This window comes from Serpula lacrymans, assembly GCF_000218685.1.
Source record: "Serpula lacrymans var. lacrymans S7.9 unplaced genomic scaffold SERLAscaffold_10, whole genome shotgun sequence".
Taxonomy (NCBI): domain Eukaryota; kingdom Fungi; phylum Basidiomycota; class Agaricomycetes; order Boletales; family Serpulaceae; genus Serpula; species Serpula lacrymans.
In genome coordinates this window covers 1,209,552-1,233,743 of record NW_006763299.1, presented here as the reverse complement: position 1 = coordinate 1,233,743, position 24,192 = coordinate 1,209,552, and the positions used below count along the sequence as shown (strand labels likewise).

General features: G+C 47.2%; 12 protein-coding genes across 12 annotated transcripts; 4 read left to right on the top strand and 8 right to left on the bottom strand.

Annotated features, from left to right (window-relative positions):
- Window positions 1–1,473: 1,473 nt before the first annotated feature.
- Window positions 1,474–2,192, bottom strand: SERLADRAFT_395706 (uncharacterized protein; the record flags this gene model as incomplete). Its single annotated transcript, XM_007320933.1, has 3 exons — window positions 1,474–1,539; window positions 1,588–1,707; window positions 1,760–2,192. The coding sequence occupies 3 exons, from the start codon at window positions 2,153–2,155 to the stop codon at window positions 1,477–1,479; spliced, it is 579 nt and encodes a 192-aa protein (XP_007320995.1).
- Window positions 2,193–2,837: 645 nt separating this feature from the next.
- Window positions 2,838–5,823, bottom strand: SERLADRAFT_473293 (uncharacterized protein; the record flags this gene model as incomplete). Its single annotated transcript, XM_007320932.1, has 5 exons — window positions 2,838–3,517; window positions 3,592–4,559; window positions 4,607–5,163; window positions 5,246–5,663; window positions 5,717–5,823. The coding sequence occupies 2 exons, from the start codon at window positions 4,100–4,102 to the stop codon at window positions 3,054–3,056; spliced, it is 975 nt and encodes a 324-aa protein (XP_007320994.1).
- Window positions 5,824–7,198: 1,375 nt separating this feature from the next.
- SERLADRAFT_473286 (uncharacterized protein) lies at window positions 7,199–7,691 on the bottom strand (the record flags this gene model as incomplete). The annotated part of the gene is made up of 1 exon (XM_007320931.1): window positions 7,199–7,691. The coding sequence occupies one exon, from the start codon at window positions 7,639–7,641 to the stop codon at window positions 7,273–7,275; it is 369 nt and encodes a 122-aa protein (XP_007320993.1).
- Window positions 7,692–7,993: 302 nt separating this feature from the next.
- SERLADRAFT_473283 (uncharacterized protein) lies at window positions 7,994–8,706 on the bottom strand (the record flags this gene model as incomplete). The annotated part of the gene is made up of 2 exons (XM_007320930.1): window positions 7,994–8,492; window positions 8,542–8,706. Coding segments are annotated over 2 exons (540 nt in total), but the record flags the coding sequence as incomplete, so codon positions are not given.
- Window positions 8,673–9,821, bottom strand: SERLADRAFT_473282 (uncharacterized protein; the record flags this gene model as incomplete). The annotated part of the gene is made up of 2 exons (XM_007320929.1): window positions 8,673–8,994; window positions 9,094–9,821. Coding segments are annotated over 2 exons (411 nt in total), but the record flags the coding sequence as incomplete, so codon positions are not given.
- Window positions 9,822–10,834: 1,013 nt separating this feature from the next.
- On the top strand, window positions 10,835–11,106 carry SERLADRAFT_395686 (uncharacterized protein; the record flags this gene model as incomplete). Its single annotated transcript, XM_007320928.1, has 2 exons — window positions 10,835–10,971; window positions 11,010–11,106. Coding segments are annotated over 2 exons (234 nt in total), but the record flags the coding sequence as incomplete, so codon positions are not given.
- A 1,765-nt stretch (window positions 11,107–12,871) lies between these two features.
- On the bottom strand, window positions 12,872–13,300 carry SERLADRAFT_473279 (uncharacterized protein; the record flags this gene model as incomplete). Its single annotated transcript, XM_007320927.1, has 3 exons — window positions 12,872–13,073; window positions 13,128–13,178; window positions 13,238–13,300. The coding sequence occupies 3 exons, from the start codon at window positions 13,256–13,258 to the stop codon at window positions 12,873–12,875; spliced, it is 273 nt and encodes a 90-aa protein (XP_007320989.1).
- Window positions 13,301–15,523: 2,223 nt separating this feature from the next.
- Window positions 15,524–17,472, bottom strand: SERLADRAFT_473278 (uncharacterized protein; the record flags this gene model as incomplete). Its single annotated transcript, XM_007320926.1, has 4 exons — window positions 15,524–16,014; window positions 16,070–16,859; window positions 16,912–17,034; window positions 17,094–17,472. 4 exons carry the CDS (start codon window positions 17,179–17,181, stop codon window positions 15,711–15,713), a joined length of 1,305 nt encoding a protein of 434 aa, XP_007320988.1.
- Window positions 17,473–17,578: 106 nt separating this feature from the next.
- On the top strand, window positions 17,579–18,873 carry SERLADRAFT_473275 (uncharacterized protein; the record flags this gene model as incomplete). Its single annotated transcript, XM_007320925.1, has 4 exons — window positions 17,579–17,902; window positions 17,963–18,248; window positions 18,307–18,738; window positions 18,789–18,873. 3 exons carry the CDS (start codon window positions 17,852–17,854, stop codon window positions 18,729–18,731), a joined length of 762 nt encoding a protein of 253 aa, XP_007320987.1.
- Window positions 18,874–19,640: 767 nt separating this feature from the next.
- On the bottom strand, window positions 19,641–20,115 carry SERLADRAFT_473274 (uncharacterized protein; the record flags this gene model as incomplete). The annotated part of the gene is made up of 2 exons (XM_007320924.1): window positions 19,641–19,880; window positions 19,911–20,115. Coding segments are annotated over 2 exons (444 nt in total), but the record flags the coding sequence as incomplete, so codon positions are not given.
- A 1,932-nt stretch (window positions 20,116–22,047) lies between these two features.
- Window positions 22,048–22,765, top strand: SERLADRAFT_473272 (uncharacterized protein; the record flags this gene model as incomplete). The annotated part of the gene is made up of 3 exons (XM_007320923.1): window positions 22,048–22,116; window positions 22,172–22,326; window positions 22,390–22,765. 3 exons carry the CDS (start codon window positions 22,106–22,108, stop codon window positions 22,656–22,658), a joined length of 435 nt encoding a protein of 144 aa, XP_007320985.1.
- Window positions 22,766–22,874: 109 nt separating this feature from the next.
- SERLADRAFT_473270 (uncharacterized protein) lies at window positions 22,875–24,047 on the top strand (the record flags this gene model as incomplete). Its single annotated transcript, XM_007320922.1, has 6 exons — window positions 22,875–22,938; window positions 22,990–23,077; window positions 23,139–23,169; window positions 23,237–23,282; window positions 23,333–23,433; window positions 23,490–24,047. 5 exons carry the CDS (start codon window positions 22,996–22,998, stop codon window positions 23,998–24,000), a joined length of 771 nt encoding a protein of 256 aa, XP_007320984.1.
- Window positions 24,048–24,192: the final 145 nt, after the last annotated feature.

Below are 24,192 nucleotides of genomic sequence, written 5' to 3'. Positions count from 1 at the left end.
ACCGAAGCAACCCGGACACAAGCAAATGTGAGGAGAGATGAGATTGCTAAGTTGATGTGGGAGGACTATCAGGGTGAACTGCGTAGAAGAGGATTAGTGTAACTTTGTCTCACAATATCTTACTGCCTTGTACTATGATACTAACTCAATGTCATTTTCATAACGTTTCATATTGTACCAGCAGAAGTAAATACTACACAGATCTTGTGATGGAGCTGATCCATGCCCTACGCAACTCAGTCGCATGCAACATGTTCAAGTATGTATCCACCGCCCCCATTTCGTGCTCAAAGATACGAAGGACTTCAACCTGCTTGGGAATCCCAAGCTCATAGTCGAGTTCTTGTAGCGCTTGGATAGCAATACCTCTTCATATGTGGGAGGCCTGTTATGATAACACAATTTCTGGACCTTCCCTTTATTTTTATTCTCCGCTTTGACCTTGTACTTTAGCTTCCACACATGGTGCCACGCGGCACTTCCCCTTTTGTCCAAACTCCTCTTTCTCGCGCCGCATTGCCTTTCTTCTTATTATAGACATAACTCTCTCACACAATGGAGCTGGCCATGCGGGCTAGGCCCCATGACATCATCAGCCACTGTCTCTATCAACTGTATAGTACACATGTACAAATAACCTTGTAGTAGTATATATACCCCAATAGATCCAGGAGACTCCGCAGCGAGTCCTCCTGTTGTTAACCAATAAACTCTCTGCAGCCTAAGGGGTAACCACTCCCTCATCATCTTCCTTATAGTGTGTTTCTGTGTGTGCCAGAGTAACTAACTTTTGGTTGTTACAAGGCCTGTTTAGCAATGTCGAATTGGTAGCGGGAAATGAAAGAGGAGGGGGTGGTAACAGATGTCCCAGGTGCAGATGAGGGTATAACGGTGGAAGAACTGTCTTGTCTCTTAGACAGGGTATCCAGCTCATTACGAATAGTGTCAGTTATCCCCTTCATTATAGGTACAATCTGACCCAGCGTATCATTCAACCCAGTTAGGGCATTGGCGGTCATTGTGTTTGCAGCTACACGAGGGGTTTTAGAACCGCGACTATGCACAGTAACTCCTGTGCTCTTGCTGCGAGTGGCAGTTGACATTGCATCCACATCCGCATCTGAGGTACGTTCTTTTCGCTTGCTACTGGAAGACCCACCGGACGTAACTGGTGACATATTGGTAGGAGGGGGCAGTGATTTGGGAGTTGGCAGCCCGATAAGCCAGTCGCTCACACCGGCATCACTGCACTGCATGTTGGGACTTTCTGCACCACGTGGGCCAGCAGGAATAGTTGGCATAGTGAGGTGAGGATTGTTGTTGGGATATGGTTGATCACTCCTAGGCGTTTGCGGGGGAAAGGGCAGGGAACATATGGATGACGAAGAATTTGGGGCATTGGTAGATACAGGAAGACTAGATACAGAGGTAGGAATGAGAGAAGGGCGAAATGCATTCGCTCCCTTGGCATGACGCTCAGATATGAGATTGTCCATTGCTTTGACATGGACCCAACCCTTGTTGCGAAAACCCTGGTGTCTACAGACCGATAAGATGCAGATATTGTTTTAAAAAGTGAGCACATACCTTGAGGTACTCCTCCCATACAGTGTTGCTTTCAATTGTGATATCTGCACCATTAGTATCATCCCAATGAAAGCCCGATTGCTCTGATAACGCTGTGACGACTTTGTAGGTAGATCGCAACTAATCGCAGGCTAAAGTAAACCGTCAATTAATAAATTGACATTGTACGCACCCTTCCCCATTTGCTAGAGCAGTGCTTGCCTTCCTTTGCAGGGCCAACTACATGATCCTTTTGTATATTCTGATTGAATTCCACAGCAGCCTTCGGCCAGAATTTCTTTGGGAAATTCATCCCATCTCCACCCTCACTTCGCTTGCTAGTTATATACGCAATCAACGCAACTTCCTCAGCCTCTAACCAAATTTGCCTGTCCTTCGTGCTAGTGGAAACTTGACCATCATCAATATCAGGTGGAATAGGTGTGGCGTTTACACCATGGTAGTTGTGCGAGCTGGTGGACTCAGTAGCAAGATTGGTGTCTCTGTTCATCCTCAACCAGTAGCGAGGCCGTTTAGAGTCGCATGTAGAAGTTTCAATGCCTGAGGCTGAGGCTTTCCTCTTGTACATTGTTTTTAGAGGGGTATGGGGTCGGTGGGTGGTCTGAGTCAAAAAGAACGGCACGGCACGCCTTCTGGCATATCGACACTCCTTGTGGCGCCAAAAATGCGCAAAATCTCATTTTCATTTTTGTTCCCGTACAGCGCCTAAGTGTTCAAGCAAGAAAATAAAATGGCGCGAACATCCTTTTCCGAATACGCTGTAAATAGCCAACTCGGCCAAGCGCACACCTCTTGGACCAATAGATATGTCCGCGCGACCTTTCTTCCGTTATATGGAAGATACTACAGAGCAATGCTCCATCACACGAATTTTAAGAGACTTGTATAGCAGGACAAGGTAGGTTGTAATCAGGAGAGTCATCACGATTCTCAACGATCTCAAGCATTGTACTATGCCAGCCGACGATCCAGAGTCCAGCTCATCGTAGAGCCAATTGCGGCTTTCTATGAGAATGACAGGCATCGCAGGCTGGTAGGACTTCCGGCCATGGATGCTGAAGTATTTGCTGGGATCACTCTGATGTCAATGGGAACAGCCCCGACGTTCCACAACATTCCCATCACGGCTAACCTCCTTGAAGTATCTGATAAATGGAATGTGGTCTTTGGAGAATTGGCGCATCATTCCCAATCTTCTCGGAGCCTTTAAGCAATTTGTTAAGTGCTCATGCGTCATACAACCGACGGAATGAACTGTTTTGAGAACAATGAGAAGTCATCATCATCAAGTTTAATTAGCATATGTAGGTAGTACAATGTCTTGCAGTGGTTACAAAATCTCAAAGCTATCGGGCAAGGAATGAGCATGTCTAAGTTATCTAAGAGTAGATGCTAGGGAAAAGAGTGGTGAGCTGCTATACATTGCAAACATCGAACTTCACATTGAAAATCCTGTGAACCTAGCCTTAGGTCGCACTTTGGACTTTGTCTTCCTCCTCTAACGCAACCATGCGCTGACCCGCCAACTTAGCTACAAGCTGAGCTTCCGAATTGAATCTCTCATCCCCAACGACAAACGCCAACTGGTCCTTCCACAACCCCCATCTCTCCATACTCCACATCGTCCTAGGACCATCCACCTTGTCCACCTTCTTGCACTGCTCGTACACAAACCGACCCTCGTCTGGCCATATAATCCACTGTGCACCTGCAATCACATCTCCGCCCACTCTGTTCGGTCCGCCAATTTTGCGCTTCTCCAGGTCGGGATAGTTGTTGCTGGAGGGAATAATGTCGCCTAGGGCACAGAGAAAGCTGCAGTCTATCAAACCCGACGTGGTAATGCGCGCGATGGCAGATTGCCAGTTGCGCCAGCGAAGTTGAGTTTCGCTCCCGGGAGTCTCGATGTCAGAATAGGGGTACGAATATTCTGTTTTTTTTTTGCCAAAAGATGTCAGAAAATTAGTCAGCATGGTTCCCCACACGAGCAAAAGACAGACGTACCATATGCTTCCCTGCGGAACACTTCAGCCAAGGCCATCCAGTTTCCCCCGAACGGCCACAATGTGATCATCTGATCATGGTCATCGTGGTCTTCTGCAGGAACGCCTTCGGGGACTTTGTGCTCCGGCATCGCTCTAAGCGCCTCCAGAAAGTGGAGGATCCTGTCTTGTCCGGGATGATACGGCGGAAAGGCTGAACACAACTTGGCGATGGACGGAAAGACCAACTCGATGTTGCCGCTGGGATTGGGCGCGATGGCGCGCATACTGACGATCCCCCGCTCTTCATCCTCAGGTGCCAAATTCCTTGGGTCAGGCCGCTTCATGAGCTTTTTGAGTCGCGCATTGGCTTCGTCAACGACCCAGGCGTCAAAGTCAGTAGCGGCCTTGGACGGTGTGACATCGCCATTGATCAACGCGTGAAGCTTTTTCTTGTAGAACACGTCTTCTTCATCATCGTCTTCTCTGAACAACTGCAGATCTAGGGGCTCATCCGAGTATTGCAAAGCCATTTGGATTTTGTGTGTGCCGGTAGGCGTTGGGATGCAGGATGCGGGTGACTTGTATACTTGCGAGCGTCTCAAGATCTCCACTCTTTCTCAGAACATTGATGGCAAGTTGCACGTGAGCTTGGGCGGCCATCAGATGAAAGCCTTAACAAAAGACAATCACTTTCCTGTGCTAGCGGAGACTACATCAGACATGAAACCGTTTCAGCAAGGTGTAAGCCCCAGTGCCACTTGCGGCATTGCCATCATTCTGGGCTCTGCCCATGGTGAGACTCCACTGCGAATGTACATACTCCATTGACACCAGAGGTTCTCCACCGACATCATCGCTGTTTTGATAAAGAGGTATGTACAACATCTTACCACTTCGAAGGACTGATTACGGCCAAAGTGGTCTAATTTTTCGTATGTAGCGGTAATGAGCAGCACTCGGAAAAGAAAAACTTTTACTACTGCATCGGTGGGTACCACAGGTTTTCATCAGCTCTTGTTCTCATTCCATATCAGATCCAACGACGAGAAGACATTCTTGCTGATGTACATTGACCATATCATAATGACTTCCAGCAACCTCGAAGCCAATCACGAGATTCTCCGGCGTTGCCACCCGGACACTGCAGCGCTTGCACCTCATCAAGCAATGCATGCATTTGTATAGCTATACCATGTTCGACGTGCTTTGTGTCGGCGGATCATCGAAGATGGACGAGTACTCTATTGTGACGTTGGTTTCCATTCCAGCGCTCTAACGCGGTATAGTAACTCTAACGATCTACTCGCTTAATGAGATATGCAACTGTAACATCAATATCAATCCATGAGCTAACAATGTTGAAACAAATCGTTCAAACTCAACCTCGTCTCGTCATCTGTCGTGGTATATAAAGCAGATGTTTTCGCAGTCCAACACTTATCATTCTCCAACACCACCACTACAGAGACATTCGACATGCACTTCACCAAAGCTTTCCTCGCCCTTGCGCTCGTCGCAGCACCCGCCTTTGCAACTCCTACTGCTATCGTCAAAGACAGTATCGAAGCCAGAGCTCTTGAGGCCCGTGATGTCAGTGTTCTTCTTTGTCTATGCGTCGTTTGTCGACAATCCGCCCAGACATACAGCTAACCTCGCCTTCGATCTCACAGGCATACGTCACTTGCAACCCCAAAACGAACACCTCTCCCACCAAGTCTTTCAAAGTTGACGTCAACAACGCGCAGAGTCAGGCCAAAAGCGCCGGCTTCGTAGCCGGTAAAAGTGGAGACCCCCACGGCTACAACAGCGGCGATGGCATCAAGTGGGGCTCCGACAACTGCGACAGTGGTAAGAACCCTCTGTTTGAATACCCCGTCTTTTGGGTGGGTGCCAAGCAGAAGGAATGGCAGAAGGACACCAAGACTAGTGGCCAGGAGAAGACTCCGATTCGCGTTGTGTACGCCAACGCGAATGGCGGTGTTTACTACTGCGGTGTCATGACCCATAGCGAGGTGGACAGCAACTACCAGGGCAAGGCCTTCTTTGAGAAATGCAGTTAAGTGCAGATTGAGGGCCTATGGCAAGGAATCGTGAGTATAAGGATAGCGATAGTGTACTCACTTGCTAAGAGGCGTTTCCACAGAGCCGGATGGTGGGGAGTCAGTTTTTAGCTAATTTTGAAGTCCTTCAGGCAGACGAGAGCACACGGTACTTCGCAGCATTGGTCTGTAGTGGTTTAGATATGTTCTGTGGCAAAAGCGGACTCCTACATCATTCAACTTCTGCGTCATCAGGTAGAATCAGACTATTATAATATCCCCTATGTAATCCCATCTTTCGTATACAGACTCTCCTTCCGTGCGCCTTCGAGTAAATTATTGACTAGTTTATTTCTGGTGAAATCATGAATGATATTAATATCGAAATAATGCTCGAGTGATATTCCCTTTTAACTTGATTCGACTCAGGATCGGGCGTGTGCCGCATCAGGAAAAAGTGAGATGCTATGTACATGGATCCACACTTCTGACGCCGCTGAGTTATAATATCCATACCTAGCCTCATTCTCATCTGTTACTGTAAAGCACGCTCAGCCCGGGCCACATCTCCAAGCCCCTCAGACAACTCGAATGTCTGAACACTTACTCTGTTCCTTACCCCACTTTCCCCAATCTCGTAGATCTAACCATCAACTGTCACCTGTCTTTCCTTATGAGCGCCACTCGCACAATTCATTCAAACGCACTTACTACCAGATATCTCGAGCGTTCAGGCTCAGGCTCTATAATCCATCGAACGGACATTGACTGTAACATCTTGTCCACTTCTAGCTCCGTCCGTCCTCGTCCTCCGTTCTGCCGTCCAAGAAACTTGTTTGACCATACAGAAATCCCCGGGGCCAGGTTAGCCCATAGGGCCTTGTTATTTATAAGAGGCTGTCTGATGCAGTACGCTTGCTTGAGAGGTAATATCTTGACGTGACTAGTATAAGTACCCCAACTCAACAGTCGGCTTTCGTCGACTGGGACTCTGACAAAATCGCCCATACTCGGCAGGACGACACATCATGCTAGTGAACCTGCATCGACATCATAAAACCGAACATGACTTGCAATTGGCTCAGTGCCGAAACTGGCCAGTTGTGCCCCGCTGTCCGTGAATCAAATGTGAGCTTCTTTCCATCTGCACTGACCGTCGATGCAATGAGTCTCTCATTTGCATACCTTATCCTTTTCTCTCTTCCCCGTATCCTATAGCTCTTGTACGTATCACCATCTAGTTACCGAGTCGTGATTCGTAGCTTGTAATTCAAAGTCAAGTCTCAATCTCGAGCGAGTATATCGAAAACTATCGTGGATTCACACTCAGTACCTTTGTGGTTCGTTGCCACTGGCAGTGACGGACCCGGAGCAGGATGCTCTCGGGGGATGCTATCAGAAAGATTAGTCTGAACACCATGTTCCATGTTCAACGACAACAAGTAATTGAAACGCCGTGGTGAGGTGATGAAACACAATGGATACGAGACATTTCATATATGTATCAGTGGGGATGTTCAGGGATAAGTAGTGTTCTGAGTCAGGCTGTGCATCAGACCATCAATATGTACAGTTGTGGGTCCTGCAAATTTCAAACCAGAAGAATCAAATATCATACTAATACAATAAAAAAGATCCTATAGCTAGTAGTGAACCGAAGCTCATTGAGACAAATTGGCTAGTATATTCGCTGCCCAGTCTTCATCATTTGTCACATACTGTACGTTACCCTTCCCCCAGTCCGAGCCTAAATTGAAAGCTTTCAGATAATCCTCCAGTTCCAAAGAAACAATCTCGCCAGTCTTCAACTCAAGAATTAACCCACGAGGATCACTGCCCATTCTTGCCCAGAGACGCTGCACGGTCTCAGGAAGGTAAATCAAGTTTTTCCCTTTGTCCTTGAACCATGGAGACATCGGGAGCAATAGCTGAGCCATAGTGGGGATTGGGGGGATAGTGTCGACGATGTGCATCGAAGTGTATGGTTCAGCTATATGCCCAATTACTGTGTTTCCCGTAGCAGATAACATCAGAATGCGCGCAGAGTCCTTTGAAATAGATAATGATGTGATTTGCAGATCAAAGTCAAATTTGTGTTCGCAAAGAATGGCACCAGTCAAGGCATCATAAAGAATAACCCCCCGTGAATATAGATGGGAAGATGCGATGTATTTTCCATCCGGTGAGAAAGCGAAAAGAGGCTTTCTACTGTAGAATCGATCGACATCCAGCTGGGTGGAAAGTTTTTTGTGATTCTCCATATCCCAGAGTTCTGCACTGGAACTAGTTGATAGTAACATTCGAGTGCCGTCAGGAGAGATAACTGCAAAAATTCCGTAACCTTTATTATCGACGTTCATTCCATCGTAGATAAACAACTGATTCTCCATCGGTGCATCCCAGACCTTGAAGCCTCGATTGGATGTTAATATTACCTGACCGCTATTTGGATTCAAACATGTGTGACAGCTTGAATCCAGATTAAGAGAATGCCTAGCTATAATTTGATTCTTCATTATATCCAGCATGAAGACCACTGTACTGTTATTGACCGAATTCTTCTCTTGCGCACAGTACAAGAGACGCTTTGCATCTGGTGATATTTCGATGGATGTGATTGAAATACTCTCTAGATTTTTATGCTGACAGATAGTGGACCCTGGTACCAGTGTGTCCCAGACCCATATACCCTTGGCAACAACACAAGCCAGCATTGAACCGTCTGCCGATAACACTGGCAAGGTAAGGGGTTTACCGCGTAATTTGGCAAAAACATAGCTTGAGCTGTTTGTCAAGTCGTAGAGGGTGAGGGTATATTCTTTGTGAGCATTTGCCAGAATTAATCCATCATGAGATATCGCTTGGATCCCTCCCACGCATCCTATGTGGTACTGAGGTTGAAACGAGTGTAGAGCTTGAATTTTACACACCTTCGGTGGTGCTGCCCTGGATGGTGTCATCTACTTCAATCATTGACGTCACTTTTTGGGTCCGTATGGACCCTATCAGCTGGGTTTCATCGGGCGAAAACTCAACAGGAATATTGTTCTGATCGGCAGACGCATGACAGCATGACAGTAATTTTCCAGTCGATCTTTCAAGGAAATTGACCTGGCGAGTGGGTGAGTCAGACTTACCAACGATAATGGCAACTTTGTCTTCATGAGAAGAGAATGCCATGTTCCTCATGTTGTGGTACCCGGCTGCTTCCCAGATTAGTACCCCTTGTGTTATATCTGACATACTGACATATCCGTCTTCTGTTCCAATGAGAATGTACTTTCCATCGAACGATAGGCAGAGTATTGTTATTGTACCAAGAGAGCTCTTCAATGTTTGCTGAACGGTGTTCGTAACGCCTGGAGTGGTGTGCTTAATGTCCACTATATCAAGTTCGGATATGGTGACAAAAGGTGATGCGTTACGGGCAAACGCTGCATCGGTGACCTGAGGCTGGAGATTTATATGGCGTAGATACTGACCTGTATGGCCATCACGCAAACAGCTGTGGCCATTGGTCGACACACACACAATGTGTTTTCCTTCTGGTGAGAATGATGCCCAGTGCTGCATATCCCGATAAGGACGATAACCAACGTAGCCAATGATATGGCCAGAGGTTGCATCAAGCGTTTGATAGAGGCTATGGTAGCCACTGACAACTTGATAGGAAACACGGGACTTGTCTGAGGAGAAAGCCAGCGACTTGACTACATCAGATGAGTTGCAGGGTAGCGAGCATTGTTCACTTTCAGACTGGACATCCCATATACGGATTGTGCTGTCTTGTGAAGCAGTTACCAGATGTATGCGATCAGCAGAAAAGGCGAGTGCTGTGATAGGGCCACTGTGACCCAAGTACGCTGGCTTCACAAAGGTTTGCTCGGCGAGGTTAAAACAAAGGAGGTCGTTGTTTAGTGATGCACAGACAAGTTGTGCACCATTTGGTGCAAAAGCGAATGGCGATCTGGCGCCAGGGAGCACGGCACACGACAGAGGATTCCCGTTTAAATCAGAGAGTTCTACAACGCCGTCGGAGAAGGCAGCAGCGAATTGTCTAGACGTTGGGGAAAGGATCAGGGACGTCACGTGGCGAGACGGTCGTGATTCCAATAGAACAGGATCCCAGATAGTGACATCAAATTCGCCAATTGCCACCAGTCGATTGCCTGAAGGGAGAACTCCATAGTTGATATCAGTGACATCGCTCAAGAATTCTAAAACAAATCCAAAAGAGGCTATCTGATATCCGCTTGCGAGGTTGAATATATCGACGTCAGCAGCCAAAATATACCAAGTCAACAGTCGACTTCCGTCAGCTGTGACTTTGACAAAGTCGCCCAAATACGGTATGACGACATCGCGCACTAGTGAGCCTGAATCGACGTCATAAAACCGAACATGACTTGGTTCGGTGGAAGGGGCCCAAACTACAAGTTGTTCTCCGATGTCCGTGAATGAGATGCGAGACCCATTGTCTGCGATAAGAGGCCAGCTAAAAATCGTATCGCCGGATGACTTGATTATCCTTATAACTGGATTGCTCTCTGGTCCCAGCAGGAAGGCTGCTCTCTGCTCGTCTAATGACACTTGCACCCTCCGAATGACCTGCTTGGATACACATTCCTGGATGGTAACTGGGTTGGAATTCACGAGAAAGACACGTAGATCTTCATCATCAGAATTACCAGTGACCACAAAGGCACCTCGCAATTGGGTGTACTTGCTGCCCTGCCACTCGATTAACATCATACCGGATTCAATGTCCCAAACACAGACTATTTCATCGCCGTACAAAGAAATAACCGTCCAACGATTCACAAAAGACATCTGGCGCACAGGACCGCAGGTACCAAACCTTGAAAACGGGCCACCCTTTGCCTCAGATGTTTTGGCATCCCATACATAGATAAAACCGCTCATATCCCCAGCACAGATCAAAGTTCCGTCCGGGGAATATTCAACCACACAGACATATGCATGGCTGACATCATGACCTGTCAGGTCCCGAATTGGGGTACGACTCTCGACATCCCAGATTTGTATAGTCCCATACCGAGACGCATACGCTAAACGTACACAGTCGGGAGAGAGTGCTGCACACTCAATTCTGGACAGTGGCAAAGTGAGCAATTTTGGTGACTGCGCAGGACTAGAACATAATTTTGGTATTGCACGGAGTTCAGGAGCAAATGTTTTGTAAAATACGGTGTTTTGGGCAGTGAAAGGGATTCCAGAATTGTATATGTGAGCAGCACATTGCGTAATCGGTCCACGAAAATGCTGAACAAACCAAACTGCGTCGTCGAGGAGGGGAATGACGTTATCGGGGGGAGATTTAGAAACCTCCTGAATCCGCCGTCAGTACAGGATGATCACAAAAAAAAATCACGTACAGAAAACCATTTTTTGACCGCCGTGAAAACATAAAAAATACTATCAATAGCACCTTGCAGACTTTTCACTTCAATCAAGTGAAGCAGGTGGCTGAATAAGAAGTGCCTTGCTTGATCACAAAGCCCATCACTAAAGTCAATGACCCCCGACAGGTGCTCATGCCAATAGTCAAAGGCATACCAGCCATCAGGCGACAAAAAATTCTTAAGGCGGTCGTTGAGGTCATTGACCTTGGAATTATCCTTTGCTGGGTCGGCGATTCCACATGGATCACGCTTGAGGATCCGTTGTAAGGTCTCCAGGCATCGGAATGCCAGAACTCGATTATGAACGGATAAATCAACAAAGAAACGTGTATCTGTACAGCGTTCACGATCTGTAAAGAAATCGGCCAGGGATGCGTGAAGCAGTCGGACAGTATCGCCCTCAGCACGCAGCATGGAACTGAGGGATGCAATGAGGCCCTTTGAAGATGAAATTTTGATCACAGATCCATCCGGGAGCTCCAGCGGGTCTTCAGCCGTGGCGGAGCATAAGCCCAGGAGAGAGTCTAGCTGCGTGCATGTCAATGGTTCCTTTGCAACCACCACTGAACCTATGATATACTGAAAATAGTTCAGTCCTCCCGTGGCGGGTAAGTTTCGCAACTTGCGTTGCAGGATGCCGAGATAGAGTCTATTTATGGCGTTTTCTGGCTGTCCTGAGGACGGGACCCCACTAGAAAGTATATCGTTAAGACCTACTATAGGGTCTACGTTGTCTTTGATGTAATCACAGGCCACTTGAACCCATATGAACAAGCCATCAGCACTACGCTGCAGGTCGTCTTTCTTACACTGCGAGGGCCAGTCTGAAGAAAGATAAGGATACAGTTGACGAACTTCTTGCATTTGATTCTCGATGTATGCCATGATGTCCTGGTGTGTCCCTTCTAGTCCACCGATACTTTTTGAAATGGACCTTGGATGTTCAAGATGAACTCGGATGTCGTTCTCGTATCGGCTGACGAAGAGAACTTTCACAAACACAGGTAGGTGAAATAGTTCCTGCGACCAGGCCTTGAGGAATGCCTCACGAGTACTTTTGTCATCACATTCGTCTATAGCATCGATGACAATGACGATGGGACCAGAGAAACTGAGCTCTTCCATGGGCGCAATGATATACTTCTTAAGCTGTGCACGCAGAGGCTGTTGCTTAATACTCCCAGAAGTGTCGATAGCGCTACAGAGCCGTTGCCTGAAATGACTGCTGAAAAAAGCGAGATGGTACGCAAGGGTCCCGACGACGAAATCAGGTACATTTCGGCCGGGAATATCGCGCTTGAAGGAGAAGCTCGCTCCCAAACGTCCAAGGTCTTTGCACCTGCCAACGACAGTGTTGGCAACTGTAGACTTACCAAAACCTGCAGGACCATGCAACCAGAAGTATTGAGGCTTTTCCGAATCATCCACCCATTCCATAATCTCGTCCAAAAGTGACACCCTCGTGTTCGCCAAACACGCTTGGTCCTCGTCACATGCCGCACCCGCTGGAATATCACCAAGCAAGCCTTGCATCATTCGATGTTGTTCTGCGAATGACAAGAGTGAGTAGGAGTATCACGTTAGTAGAGTATAATGGTATACCCATTTCTTTGATACTTTGTAATGTATCGCTAACTTCGACTAGTCCCTCTCGTACCTCACGGAATACTTTTAGTTTCGACAAGGACGATCGCAATTTAAATTGCTCTTTCAGTTGCTGAAACGCAATCAAATATTGTGAGATGGCTTTGTCACTGTCTGAACTTGAGGTATCTCGCAATGCACGCTCTGAATGTAAAGCCACCAAAGTCAAGACCCGGTATTAGACAACGATTAGATCACTGACTGCAGAATCCATTCCCAGCATACTCTTGAACAAACAAAGCACAATCATGGATCTGTTTTAACATGTTCGAAACGGTGGGACGTTGTATCTCGTCAATGACAGGTTCTGCAGCGTCCAAGAAGTCGAACATATCCGACGCAGTTGACCACAGGTCTTGGATCTTTTGATCGCGATTGAGCTGAGCTACTAAAGACTGAAATGAGCAGCTACGTCAGTTGCATGTACCATCGAGGTGGATGGAACCTACCTTCGGAATGAGGCTTAGAATACTCCAAGCAGCTTTTGCGTACGGATGAATCTATAAAAAACCGCACGTTGATGTAGAGTGCAAAGTATCGGTGCTGTGTGGCCACTTACCTCGAATACAGCATCCCCCATTTTTGTCAGCTTTTCAACATATCCAAACACTAAATCGAAGCACGTTTTCCCCACAAGACTCTCTAGGCTATCCACTCCACTTGTATTCAATCCAGCATGGGATGCGCCCCGATCCTGCACTAGTTTGTTCGCGCATTCGCCTGCACTTTCTGCTGCGTGGAACACCTCGGCCTTGGTGGGGATGGAAGAGTTTCTCGCGGCCTCTCTTTCGCTAGGTTCATTCGACGTAATGACCGGGGCCTCTAATTCATGAGATAAAGCAAGACCTTGACTTCGTAAAATGGGGCCAGACGCATTCCCGACAACTTCAAGAAGTATAGCTATGCTTCCAAGCTCCCCTGTTCGTGATCCATTTTTGCACAATGGATATGTGTGTTCTGATGATTGGTAAGCAATCGCCGCTGCAGTGTAAAACTTATCATTACCAAAACTATGTTTGTCTTTGAGTGTGTCCTTTAGACACAATGAGGCCTCCCCTATCAGTTTCGGTCCCAAAGTTGATGTGCGATTGACTGTAACTTTGATGGCCGATGATGCTTGTACTTCGCTAAAATACACTGTGAGCAAAAATGCGACAAATACGTTGTATTCCTTACAACTCAAAGGACTCGTTCCATCCTGGGTTGATACCTTTGCAATACCTTGTTTTCATTTCGGGAGCAACATCTACAGAGATAGTAGCGAAGCAAACTGGTGTCTTGTTGAAGCGAACCTTGGGTAACTGCGAAGCCATGATGACTAGGTGTTAGGAAAAGTAACCTTGCGTAAACGATGTAGCATATAGTTCGCTATAGGTACCACGCACCGGTCAAACGCACTTTCTGCATTCTGTATGATAAAGGTTGGAGAGGTTAACATATTGTATGCTTGAGATAGAACACACCTTTGGTCATCATCCATAGTGAAAACAATGTTCCTTTGGTTGTCGCCCTTTACCAACCGGATGGAAGTCCGGTACCAGCATGAAGATGAGGTTTTCAAAACGTTCGACTCAAGTTTCGAGCGTCTATTACTGTGAGAACTTGGAACTTCTCTATCCACTACCGCCAACTCGAAAGGAGTTATTCAAAGGAAAGCCCTTATTGGCATGAACTATATAAAAGATCCTACAAACTACTTTCCTTTTGGTAAAGTTCCTGCTACAATACTATAAGGCCCTTCTGGAGGAGATGCACGATAAGTAGATGTGCTATACTCTGAGAAGATACAACTCACCGTGATTTTTCAAAGCCAGGCTTCGGGATCTCGTCATGAGCTACAAACTTAAGGTGATAAGTCCGTAAACCATTTTCATTATCCATCGTCGTACACCGTAACGTGCCAGATGAGCGGCTTAGCGCTTAGATTATTGTAGCCTTGAATTCAGCTAAATTTGTTATGGTCAATTGACGCCCAGACATTTGCCGCAGCGGCACTTGAAAGCACACAAATCAAGTTTCAGCTCCTATATCATGACTGTAAGCTACTCGACGAGGATGTAGCCATGTCCAACATATCCCTCCACGATCTTCAGCTGGAGCAGTCTGCACCAGGAAAGGCTGTGGAGACATCGTAAAAGAGACTATGGCCCTCCAAGACAGAGCCAGGCTCAGGAGCTCCGATTTAGAAAACTGCGCCTGTGTCAATAAACTGTATTAGCATCTAAGAAGAAAGGAAGGAAGGTCCATCTGCAAATAACGATGCTACCGTCGAATTTGGGCGGATATTACGAGCCATTAACCCTTATAAATTACCCAGATTATCGCAGTCGATGGATCAAGACCCCACTGTGCTCAGATGCCCGGTCGAGCTTGCTCGCGTTGCCTTGTATGGTACACTTACACCTGTCCTGAAACATTCAATCCGACAGGAATTGCACGAATGTTTGCGCCTCCAGCTCTCGTGTTCTTCGCCGTCGACCATATGTAATTAGATCCGGTCCATGCCTTCCTCCATGTCTTCTTGCGCTCCCTATAATTCTCATTCTTCCTCTATCATTTTGAATGCTCTTTTCTCCCTTCTTGTGCCCGTATCCTTCCAGCATGCGAGTCAAGGTGAGTAGCCCTTTCAGGTGTCCTATAGATCTTTTTGTCCTGATCTGTTTGATAATGCCCCTTGTTCTCGACGCTCTAGTAGTCATCCTCCTCTCCCCCAACAATGGATGGAGGGGGGCCTGGGCCATGCATCGCACGTGCATACTCTATGCAAAGGGCTGTTTAAGTCACTTTGTCACCATCTGACATAGCAATCCCACAGGCACACTGAAAGGACAGCATCTGCATACTTGGATCCAAAACTGTTCTAATCATTTTTTCTGTTGAACAACCACGGGGTTAGTGGAAAGAACCATTGAATTTCTTAGGTCTTTGCATCTGCATACAGCGTCATCTCGAACATGCACAATTATGTCGTAAGGTATACAAAGCCGAGCGAAACGGAAGCAGTAGTCGGTGTCGTAGCTCACCGAACTTTTTTAATCGCCAGGCAACGTGAAAATGCAGAATGCAAGAAGAGATAATGCCAGTACGGCAGAGTCATTTGGGATACCCATTGCAATACGTTTTTGACTGCACATGTGTCGATTGATCAACATCTCGAGCAGAGCTACCATACCGCTGGAAATGAGCTCTGAACGCACAGCAGTATACTTGACGATAGTCAGCAGCCGCATGCCGAGATCTGTAGCGTCGGTGGTAGAAATGTCAAGAAGATTTCGGATGTGCGAATATCTCAAGCAAACGCCGATGAATAGAGAACGAAAAGGATTTCTAGATAATCTGTAAGTGAGGAAGTTAGTGCACAGTAAACATTGCGCGAGCACACAGTACTCACGGGATACCTCTATCTTTTTGGTGTCCAAATAATGCTACAGGGGTGATAAAAGGGGGATGTAAAAGTTGACCTAGGAACGGTCTTCCGACTGAGATTCCAACGAAGTGTCGTCGAATGAAACCTTTTAGATTATTCCTGTGCGATACTTTCATATCGAGAGCTGCGTCGAAGAGAAGGTGCATGAGACGGAATATAAAGGATGAGAATGTCCAGCAGTTGCGACGATAAAGCGTATATTCGGGTCCTATAGTTTCCGATACGCGGTCGAGGCAGAAAAGGACGTCAGAGACCCGTGGAGAGATAAGCTCAGCAAGGTATTGGCCGCGCGAAAGGTGGGTATTGTTGAGGTTTGGGCGAGCCAGCAATGAAAAACAAGAAACGCATCCGTCAAATTTGGTCTCATAATTCATGAGCTCTACGCTGTCAACTCCGGCCTTGAGACTCCAAGAACCTTTCCGCGAGAGCGTGGCTCGTGCTCTAATACCGCGGTCAATGCGAAACTTTAAGCCCTTTTTTACATTCTCTTCCAAGCGGAACGAATGGAGTGGGCTGCTTGGCGTTGGCAAAGCCTTCGGGGTGAATGATGCGTCTGGCTCTAATGTGACCACGATGAATTCGTGGCGCCATATATCTGGCGACTTCCAGAGGGACAAATCAGCCACTCGAAGAACGTCTGCACCCGTTTGAAAAGCCCATTCTTTGAATTGGGGGATAGTCATTGCGAGAGGGCAAGCGCCACCTTTGGCCCGTGGTCGACAACGGATGAACTCGCCAGAGAGCGCTAAAGGTACTGTATAGAAGATTAATGTGACGCATTAAATCGTCCAGAGTAAATTACTCACCCTGAGAGCGGATAGGTTCATTCTGATAACAAATCCGAGCCTCTGTGCATGCGCGAGAAATATACTCGACAACACTCCTTGCTTCTGGCGAGAGTATTCGTGGACGAGATGGGGTCCCGCGTGCTTTAAGATCAAACTTAATTCTGAGTAAGAGACTACTAGTGAAATAAGAAGGAACTTACCGTTAGATACAATTGATGTTTTGTGAGCGGCATGAGTTCGTGAACTTGGAGCGGGTTGAACCGAGTCTGATCGGCTGTGGTCCTCCATACTGAACTGGCAATCAACCTATAAACTACGGTTATACTATGGAACTTGAAGTGTCCTAGTGGTGTACCGTAACACGGTGAAGCTCGAATACAAACCTGGAATATATATACAGGCATCGTCGACCGACTTGCTGTCGAATGGGGTGCCATCTGCATCACTGGCAGTACCATAGAAATGCGATTTACATGAGGTTTAACCTAATGAACCTGGACTGCCATGAAGGACATTGAAAATATCGGTTGGACGACGGTCACGGTAGTTGAGTGTAGGCTGGGTACGACTTGCTCTACTGGGTCAAACAGTATGGAAATACCCGGCGAGGCAAGGCAGTGGCCCGACTCGGAGAAAGGCTGCAAGCCTCGAGGATCTTTACCATCTCCGGCTTATTGCTCGACTTGTAGGGATGTTCATAAGTTGCCTAGATAATCATAACCCGGTCCTCATTCCTTGCACTCCAGTAACTTGAAGCCAAGGCTGTTCGAGTAAATCAGCATGTTCCGCTACGGTGTTCGCTTGGCTTCCTCTTTGAACGTAGATTGGCAAAAGCACTGCTCACGCTCACAGCAGTCCTCAGGCCTCATGGCATCAACGTTTTGTTTTCGATGCGTGTAGATAATTATACGCATCCCAGCAGTGCTTTTGTATCTCCAATCTATTTAATACTAGAGCGATGGGTTTGGGAGATATCCCCGACTGCAACGATCCCAAAAATCCAACGATGGTAAGTTTTGACCCTTCGCCTCAAGCTCAGTCTAAAACTCGACCTGTAACACATTCACAGGAAAACAAACAACCTCATCAATCGTCTTCCGCGTCTGAGGCTAGTTCTGTTGGCCCAACACGTGCTTCCCTATCTCTCTCTCATTCCTCGCTTTCTTCCCACCTTCCCCCTCCATGTCCACCGGTAATAGCTACCTGCAAGCAAATAACAGATGCAACAGTGGAGACTGGTGACTGCAACAACCCGAACTGTATTTTGTGCGCTAGTTGTAGTCTTCACCAACGCAAAGCAGCAGTGGATGAGTTCACTGCTACCTTTGCAGGTTTGATGGGAATCTCGCTTTTTGGTACGTCCGTCGATATCAGCTTCTTTATCAGTATCTTATTGACGGCTGAGATAACCAGGTGCCAGTTTAGCTTGGTCAGCGCTGTTCAGCGGATCGCGTGGAGACCTCGTCTTGTTCTCGTGGGCTGCCGCGGCTTTTGTGTCTGCAGGAGTCTCCGCGTCTGGTATGTGCATGATTCTCAAATCCGAGGAACTTGACATCTCCAGAGGAGCCAAAGACAGGCTTCCGAGGCACATGCTACACATGTTTGCTATTAGCTCAGGCCTTCTTGCGTTTGGGGGGATTGTCATGATGAGTGTGGCGGTGATGCATCTCGCCGTTGATGGAGGCGACACCGCTATGCACGGTTTGAGTACTCCTTGGAGAAAAAGTCTAACCTGGGCCGCTGGAATTTTTACCATCATCGCCTCCCTCTTCTATGGGCTGCTGGCATTTGGTTTGATGATTTGGTATAAGTGCCATCCTGGGTCAAAGAATCGTTAACTAACAGGTTCATACCAACTTTTCTCCTCATTCGCGCTCTCATCATACTATTCTAAGATTCTCAGCAACTTCGGCTTGATATACCTTTCTAATGTTATACATAAATATGTTGAGAATCGTTATTCATGAATCATGATAGGTGAATCTAAGCTGATCCCTAGCAACTTGCTGAATACAGGGAACGCCTCGATCCCAGACAATCCATCCATCCAAGTGATCTGCAATGTCAAAAGTACACATATACACCAAACATTTAAACAACGTATCTATACATGCCCCTGCAATTCCCCACACATCTGAGTATATGCTTTCAAACTCTTATGCGTGCAATATTAACTATCAAGAGCATTCAAGCACATATTACATGCCTCGACCGGGTTCTCCTCGATTTCCTACGCGATCCCGGAAATTTACAAATTCAGATCTACTTGTGGTGCACCAATCCATGGATATGCAGGTGACGAGCGATAAACTCCAAGATAACTTGCACTAGGTAGATGCTAATGACTCGAATAACCATCAACGCGAGACCGGCGAAACGGGCTGCGATGTGCTCTAGTAATTCGGTGAATGCTGAGCGTTCGAATCAAGTATTTGGTACACTGGCGAAGAGTCGCACAAGAAAAGATATCATCGCATAGCCACAAGACCAAAATCAGGGTGCATGAGCTATGACGAACTGCCAGGTCATCAGAATATGAGACCCTTGTTCCCGTACTTTGATTCAGCCAAAGAGAATTTGCCTTCACTCGAAGTCATCGGCAGAAAGCTAGTACTTCATAGCCCCAAACATCGGCTGCCTCGTCCCATACGACACGAGGCCTTTCACCCGTCCCCGATCATCGAGTGCAATGGGAAATGGAGGACGGTTCGCGCGTGACTTTTTGACTGGCTTCAAACTCGTTTCACCTGTGCTCTTCAGACTTGTCGACGTTGCGGTGGTTGCTTTCGCACCTGTGCTCGAACGAGATATCGTCACTGCTTTCGTGTCGTTATGACGTGACGTAGAGGTCATCCTCGTTTCCCTTCCCTTCCCTTTTGCGTCGTTCAGCTTGAATTTTACGAAAGTGGAGCCTGAGTTTGAGCCTGAGGTGGACATCGAGATAGGGTCTCTCTCCATTCCCCAATCTTCTCTCTTACGCTTTTTTGCTGCATTATTCGATAGCGCTACCGATGTACCTCCTCCCGCGCCAGATCCACTTGCTACACCATCAAAGACTCCACCCTTCCCATCCGTGTTAGATAGTGTCCAATCTGATGGGAATCTCACGAAGGATCGTGGACGATCTTGTGGGAGAGGACGGTCTTCATCCAATGACCCAGTTTTAAGAAGATCTCGTGCGGACACGAAGTATGGAGGGCGAGCTACAACACCGGTGTCCATGTCGACAACAGACTCTTCTTCGGTTAGCGAATTTTCGTCCACATCTATGGGAGCGAAATCGTTTGCGTCCCCGTCGATCCATAGCTCGTCTAACCAGTCTTCGTTATCTTTGCCTTTAGCCTTGTGAACTTTTTTGATCGGATCCAAGCCTCCCTCATGCGCATCCAGTACTACCAGTGACTCTTCCTCTATTTCCTCTTCTGCACCGGCTTTGACCCTATTCCTCTCGTTCTCCCTCTCCCTCTCTATACGTTTAAGCTGCTCCTTCATTCCTTTGACCTTTCCCTTCCATTTCATTGTCTCTTTCTTATGCTCTTCCACCCATCCTCTCCAGCATCCCTCCCTCTCCCTTACCTCTTTCATCTCCCTCATCAGGCACTCCTTCACCTCTTTCAGCCTCATCACCTCAGCCCTCGCCATTGCAGCCTCCTCTTCGAGTGGACCTACTTGCGCAGCGTCATGGCGAAGGACGGCAACGTTTGCTTCTAACTCCCGTAATTGTGTTGCAGAACGACGCGCGAGCATGTCCAACCGCCCCCGCAGCGTGTCAACGTCACCCCCGAGCTGCTCGCGCTCGACATGTGCGGCTTCAAGGGCTGCACGAAGAGCAGAAGAGTCATCTTGCGATTCGCGTAGGTGTGTGTTGAGGCGGTTGATTTCTGCTTGGAAACGTGTTCTTTCCCTGTCTCCTACAGCGTTAGTTTCGCTGTGGGATTGGGGCTGGGGCGAGTGTGAAGGTGAAGGTGAGAGTGGGATCGGAGGGGAAGATCCACGGCCAGCGTCCATGTAGATGGGCCGCGCATCTGTGAATTTGCCACGTTTGCGGCAGACGGGGCAAAAGACTGTCATTATCCTCGAGGTCGTGTGCATGCCGGAGAGACATTCTGCGCAGAAGCCGTGGCCTATTGAGATAATGGTACGACGATCGCGTGATGATAGTTAATACAAGTTTTATTTTGCTGTACATTAGAGGTGAAGCGAGAAGGAAGGATATGAACGCACCGCATTTGAGTGTCCTGACATCTCTTAGTGGTACGTTCCCAAGATGGATGGGGCATTCGACAGTGATCGATGGCATGGGGTCACGATGATCGGGGTGTCACACCACCTGCGTTCAGGTTGCGTGTGTGTTATTGATAGAGCTTCGATAACAGCAACACTCAAGATCTTTGTGTGAATCGTCCAAAGTCGTGGTCGTGTCGTGACGGTTTACTACCAGTACTACCAGACGAGACTGAAATGCTGTATAGAGATCAGAAAAAGATAATACACACTGTTTATAAGACGGTCTTAAGCGCGATGGGAGGTTGTGGAACTGGACGAATGTTTTTCTTTCTGAATACCTTACTGTATACTAGTAAGTTCAAGTTTGCAGTCGCGACCCACTAGTGGCAAACACCGTGAAATTGCCAAACGCGAGGCGTCACGGGACTGTGACAACGAATAACGCTACGTTCGAATTTAGGCTCAACAAAACTTGGGCGCTTATCAGATTCTGAGAGACTTGGACCTGACATAGTAGGCGCTATATGATCTTACAAAACGATGATTGGATTTGGGAACTATACCTATACTTGTTCATGAGCTTCGAGGCTTCGAGTCGCGCGTAACAGTGTGAATGCTGGTCGATTTTTCACCACCCCCTGTAAAATAGGTACCATTTACGAGTAAGCATTCTCTTGATTCACCTTCGTCTATCTGATACATTGAGGATAGGGTTACCGATCTGTGATTCTGTTATTTTAGGTTGGGCACTCGGGACAAATCTGGGAAGCGTTGCACGCCTGAGAACGAAACTTTGATATGCCTTCGGAATTTCGATTAGACGGCGAACATTACATTCCACCTGTCAAAGAGTATTGTCAGAATGGAATGTTTCTTATTAATCAGCGGTATAAACACCGGACGTTTGTGTCCTACTGACTTAAAAAAGGCGTGCCTTCATCGAAACTGCCAACAAAGTATATCGCTGTACTATCCCTAGCGTATAATGGACACAGTGCAAGTTCGTGTTTTCATTATAACTCGCTTTTGGCTGAACATGTACACTGTTTAGGATCACTCCGCTGAAAGGAGGGTTTGCTATCAAGAGTAACGATGGGAGATATCTGAAAGTAATCGGCGAAGGTCTTGCATTTCGTGATCAAATCTATGATTCCAGCGCTAAATTCACGACCGAGAGGACGAGTAATCAACAAAATGTTTTGAAAGGTGTGTAGACGTTAATCTTCAACAAGGTATCGCAGAAAGCATTCATGACTTTTGTATTAATAGGAAACAATGGGAAATATGTTAGGATATACGAAACTAACAAATTCGATATCAAGTGCGATGCTAAGGATCAGCGCGATGCTCTAAGTGTTGGGAGCCTCTTCCTTGCTGATAGCTTCGTCAACTTCACCATCACCAACCAGGCTTCTCTTGGTGGACGCACTGTGTTTATGTCGAGCGAGGTCGGAAGCGTCAGTTACAGTCCATCTATCAGGGCCAAAGATTTTGAAGATGTTAGTTGCCGTTTCACCGTTTCGTATGTACTATCATGATAAGGAATAGCTATGCTTTGAGCTACATAAGTGTTCTATCGTTGTGTAATCTGAATACTTATGTAAATTATCTGAGGATTGCTTGTGCATCATGATGTTCTCTTCGTACTACTAGTGACTAGTATACTTTATCAATATCTTTGGTAGGTATGGTTAGCCGGCACAGCAGTGACGTCACCAGAAGTCCCATGCCATCCTGCGACAGAGATAGAGAAAGCAATGATAAATAGTGTCACTGTCCCTCGTTATCGAAAATCTTACTTTCTTCTAAGAAAAATCTGTGAGCTGTGCAGCTTTGTCGCGCAAATCAGTATTTATAGTGGTTCACTAGTCGAGCATGCCCATTCCACGAGCAGTGCTTGATCAACTAAAGCAGATTATTCCGCCTCTGAATGGATCTTTACACAAGGGACAGTCAGGTATACAAGACACTTCCTGATGATTTTTAGACTCTTTGACGTTAATCTGTAATTGCCGCAGGTCGAGTGGGTGTACTTGGCGGAGCATTAGAGTGAGTGAAGCCCCTTTACACGTCCGAGTCAAGGTTAAATCACAGACTATTTCTTTCCACATACTAGCTACACTGGAGCCCCTTTTTTCGCTGCTATCTCTGCTCTACGCATAGTAAGCAATTCTCGGACCTGCTATACTACAAGGTGATAAATCGTTCATAGGGAGCTGATCTGTCCCATGTCATCTGCTCCCCCACTGCAGCCCAAGCTATCAAGTCCTATTCACCCGACCTCATCGTTCACCCCATTCTAAGAGAAGATTCGTGAGTCTATATTCCTCTTCTACGCCTTTGCTTTCCTCCTACTTGTATATATACAGATCCCATGACAAAGTGCGCGGGGAACTCGATTCCCTCCTCTCCCGCCTACATGTTCTCATACTGGGGCCAGGTCTAGGCCGGGAAGACTATATGCAATCTTATGCCAAACTTGCACTGTCCCTTGCGCGATCGAGGGCTATGTTCGTTGTGCTCGACGCAGATGCTCTCTGGATGGTTGGCCAGGACATTTCCCTTGTCAAAGGCTATCGTCGTGCAGTCGTTACGCCAAATGTCGTCGAGTTCAAGCGCTTGAGCGAACAAGTTGGCGTAGACAAGGACGTCCCACAGCGGGAACGCTCGCAAGAGGTGTCAAAGCGGCTTGGTGGGGTCGTGGTACTTGAGAAGGGAAAGACGGACCTCATTGCAATTGACACTACCGGAGAAGCGGCTAGTCTTGAAGAAAGCAAAATCAGTGGCGAACATGAAGCAGGAAAGGTGAAGGTGAAGGAGGTTTTGGAAGTGGATGTCGAGGGAGGGCTTAAGAGATGCGGAGGACAAGGGGATATCTGAGTGGCACGGTAGGCGCGATGCTGGCATGGGGGAAATGCTACGAGGATGGCGCATTCGGGTGAGATTATCGTTTCTCGCTATATGATGATGGTGATTGCTCACGAACCCTGCTTTGTAGAGACCAAAATATCCCAGCTTCTCGCCTCCCTGTGTTAGCCGCAGTCGGGGGAAGTATGGTCACCCGTACTGCCA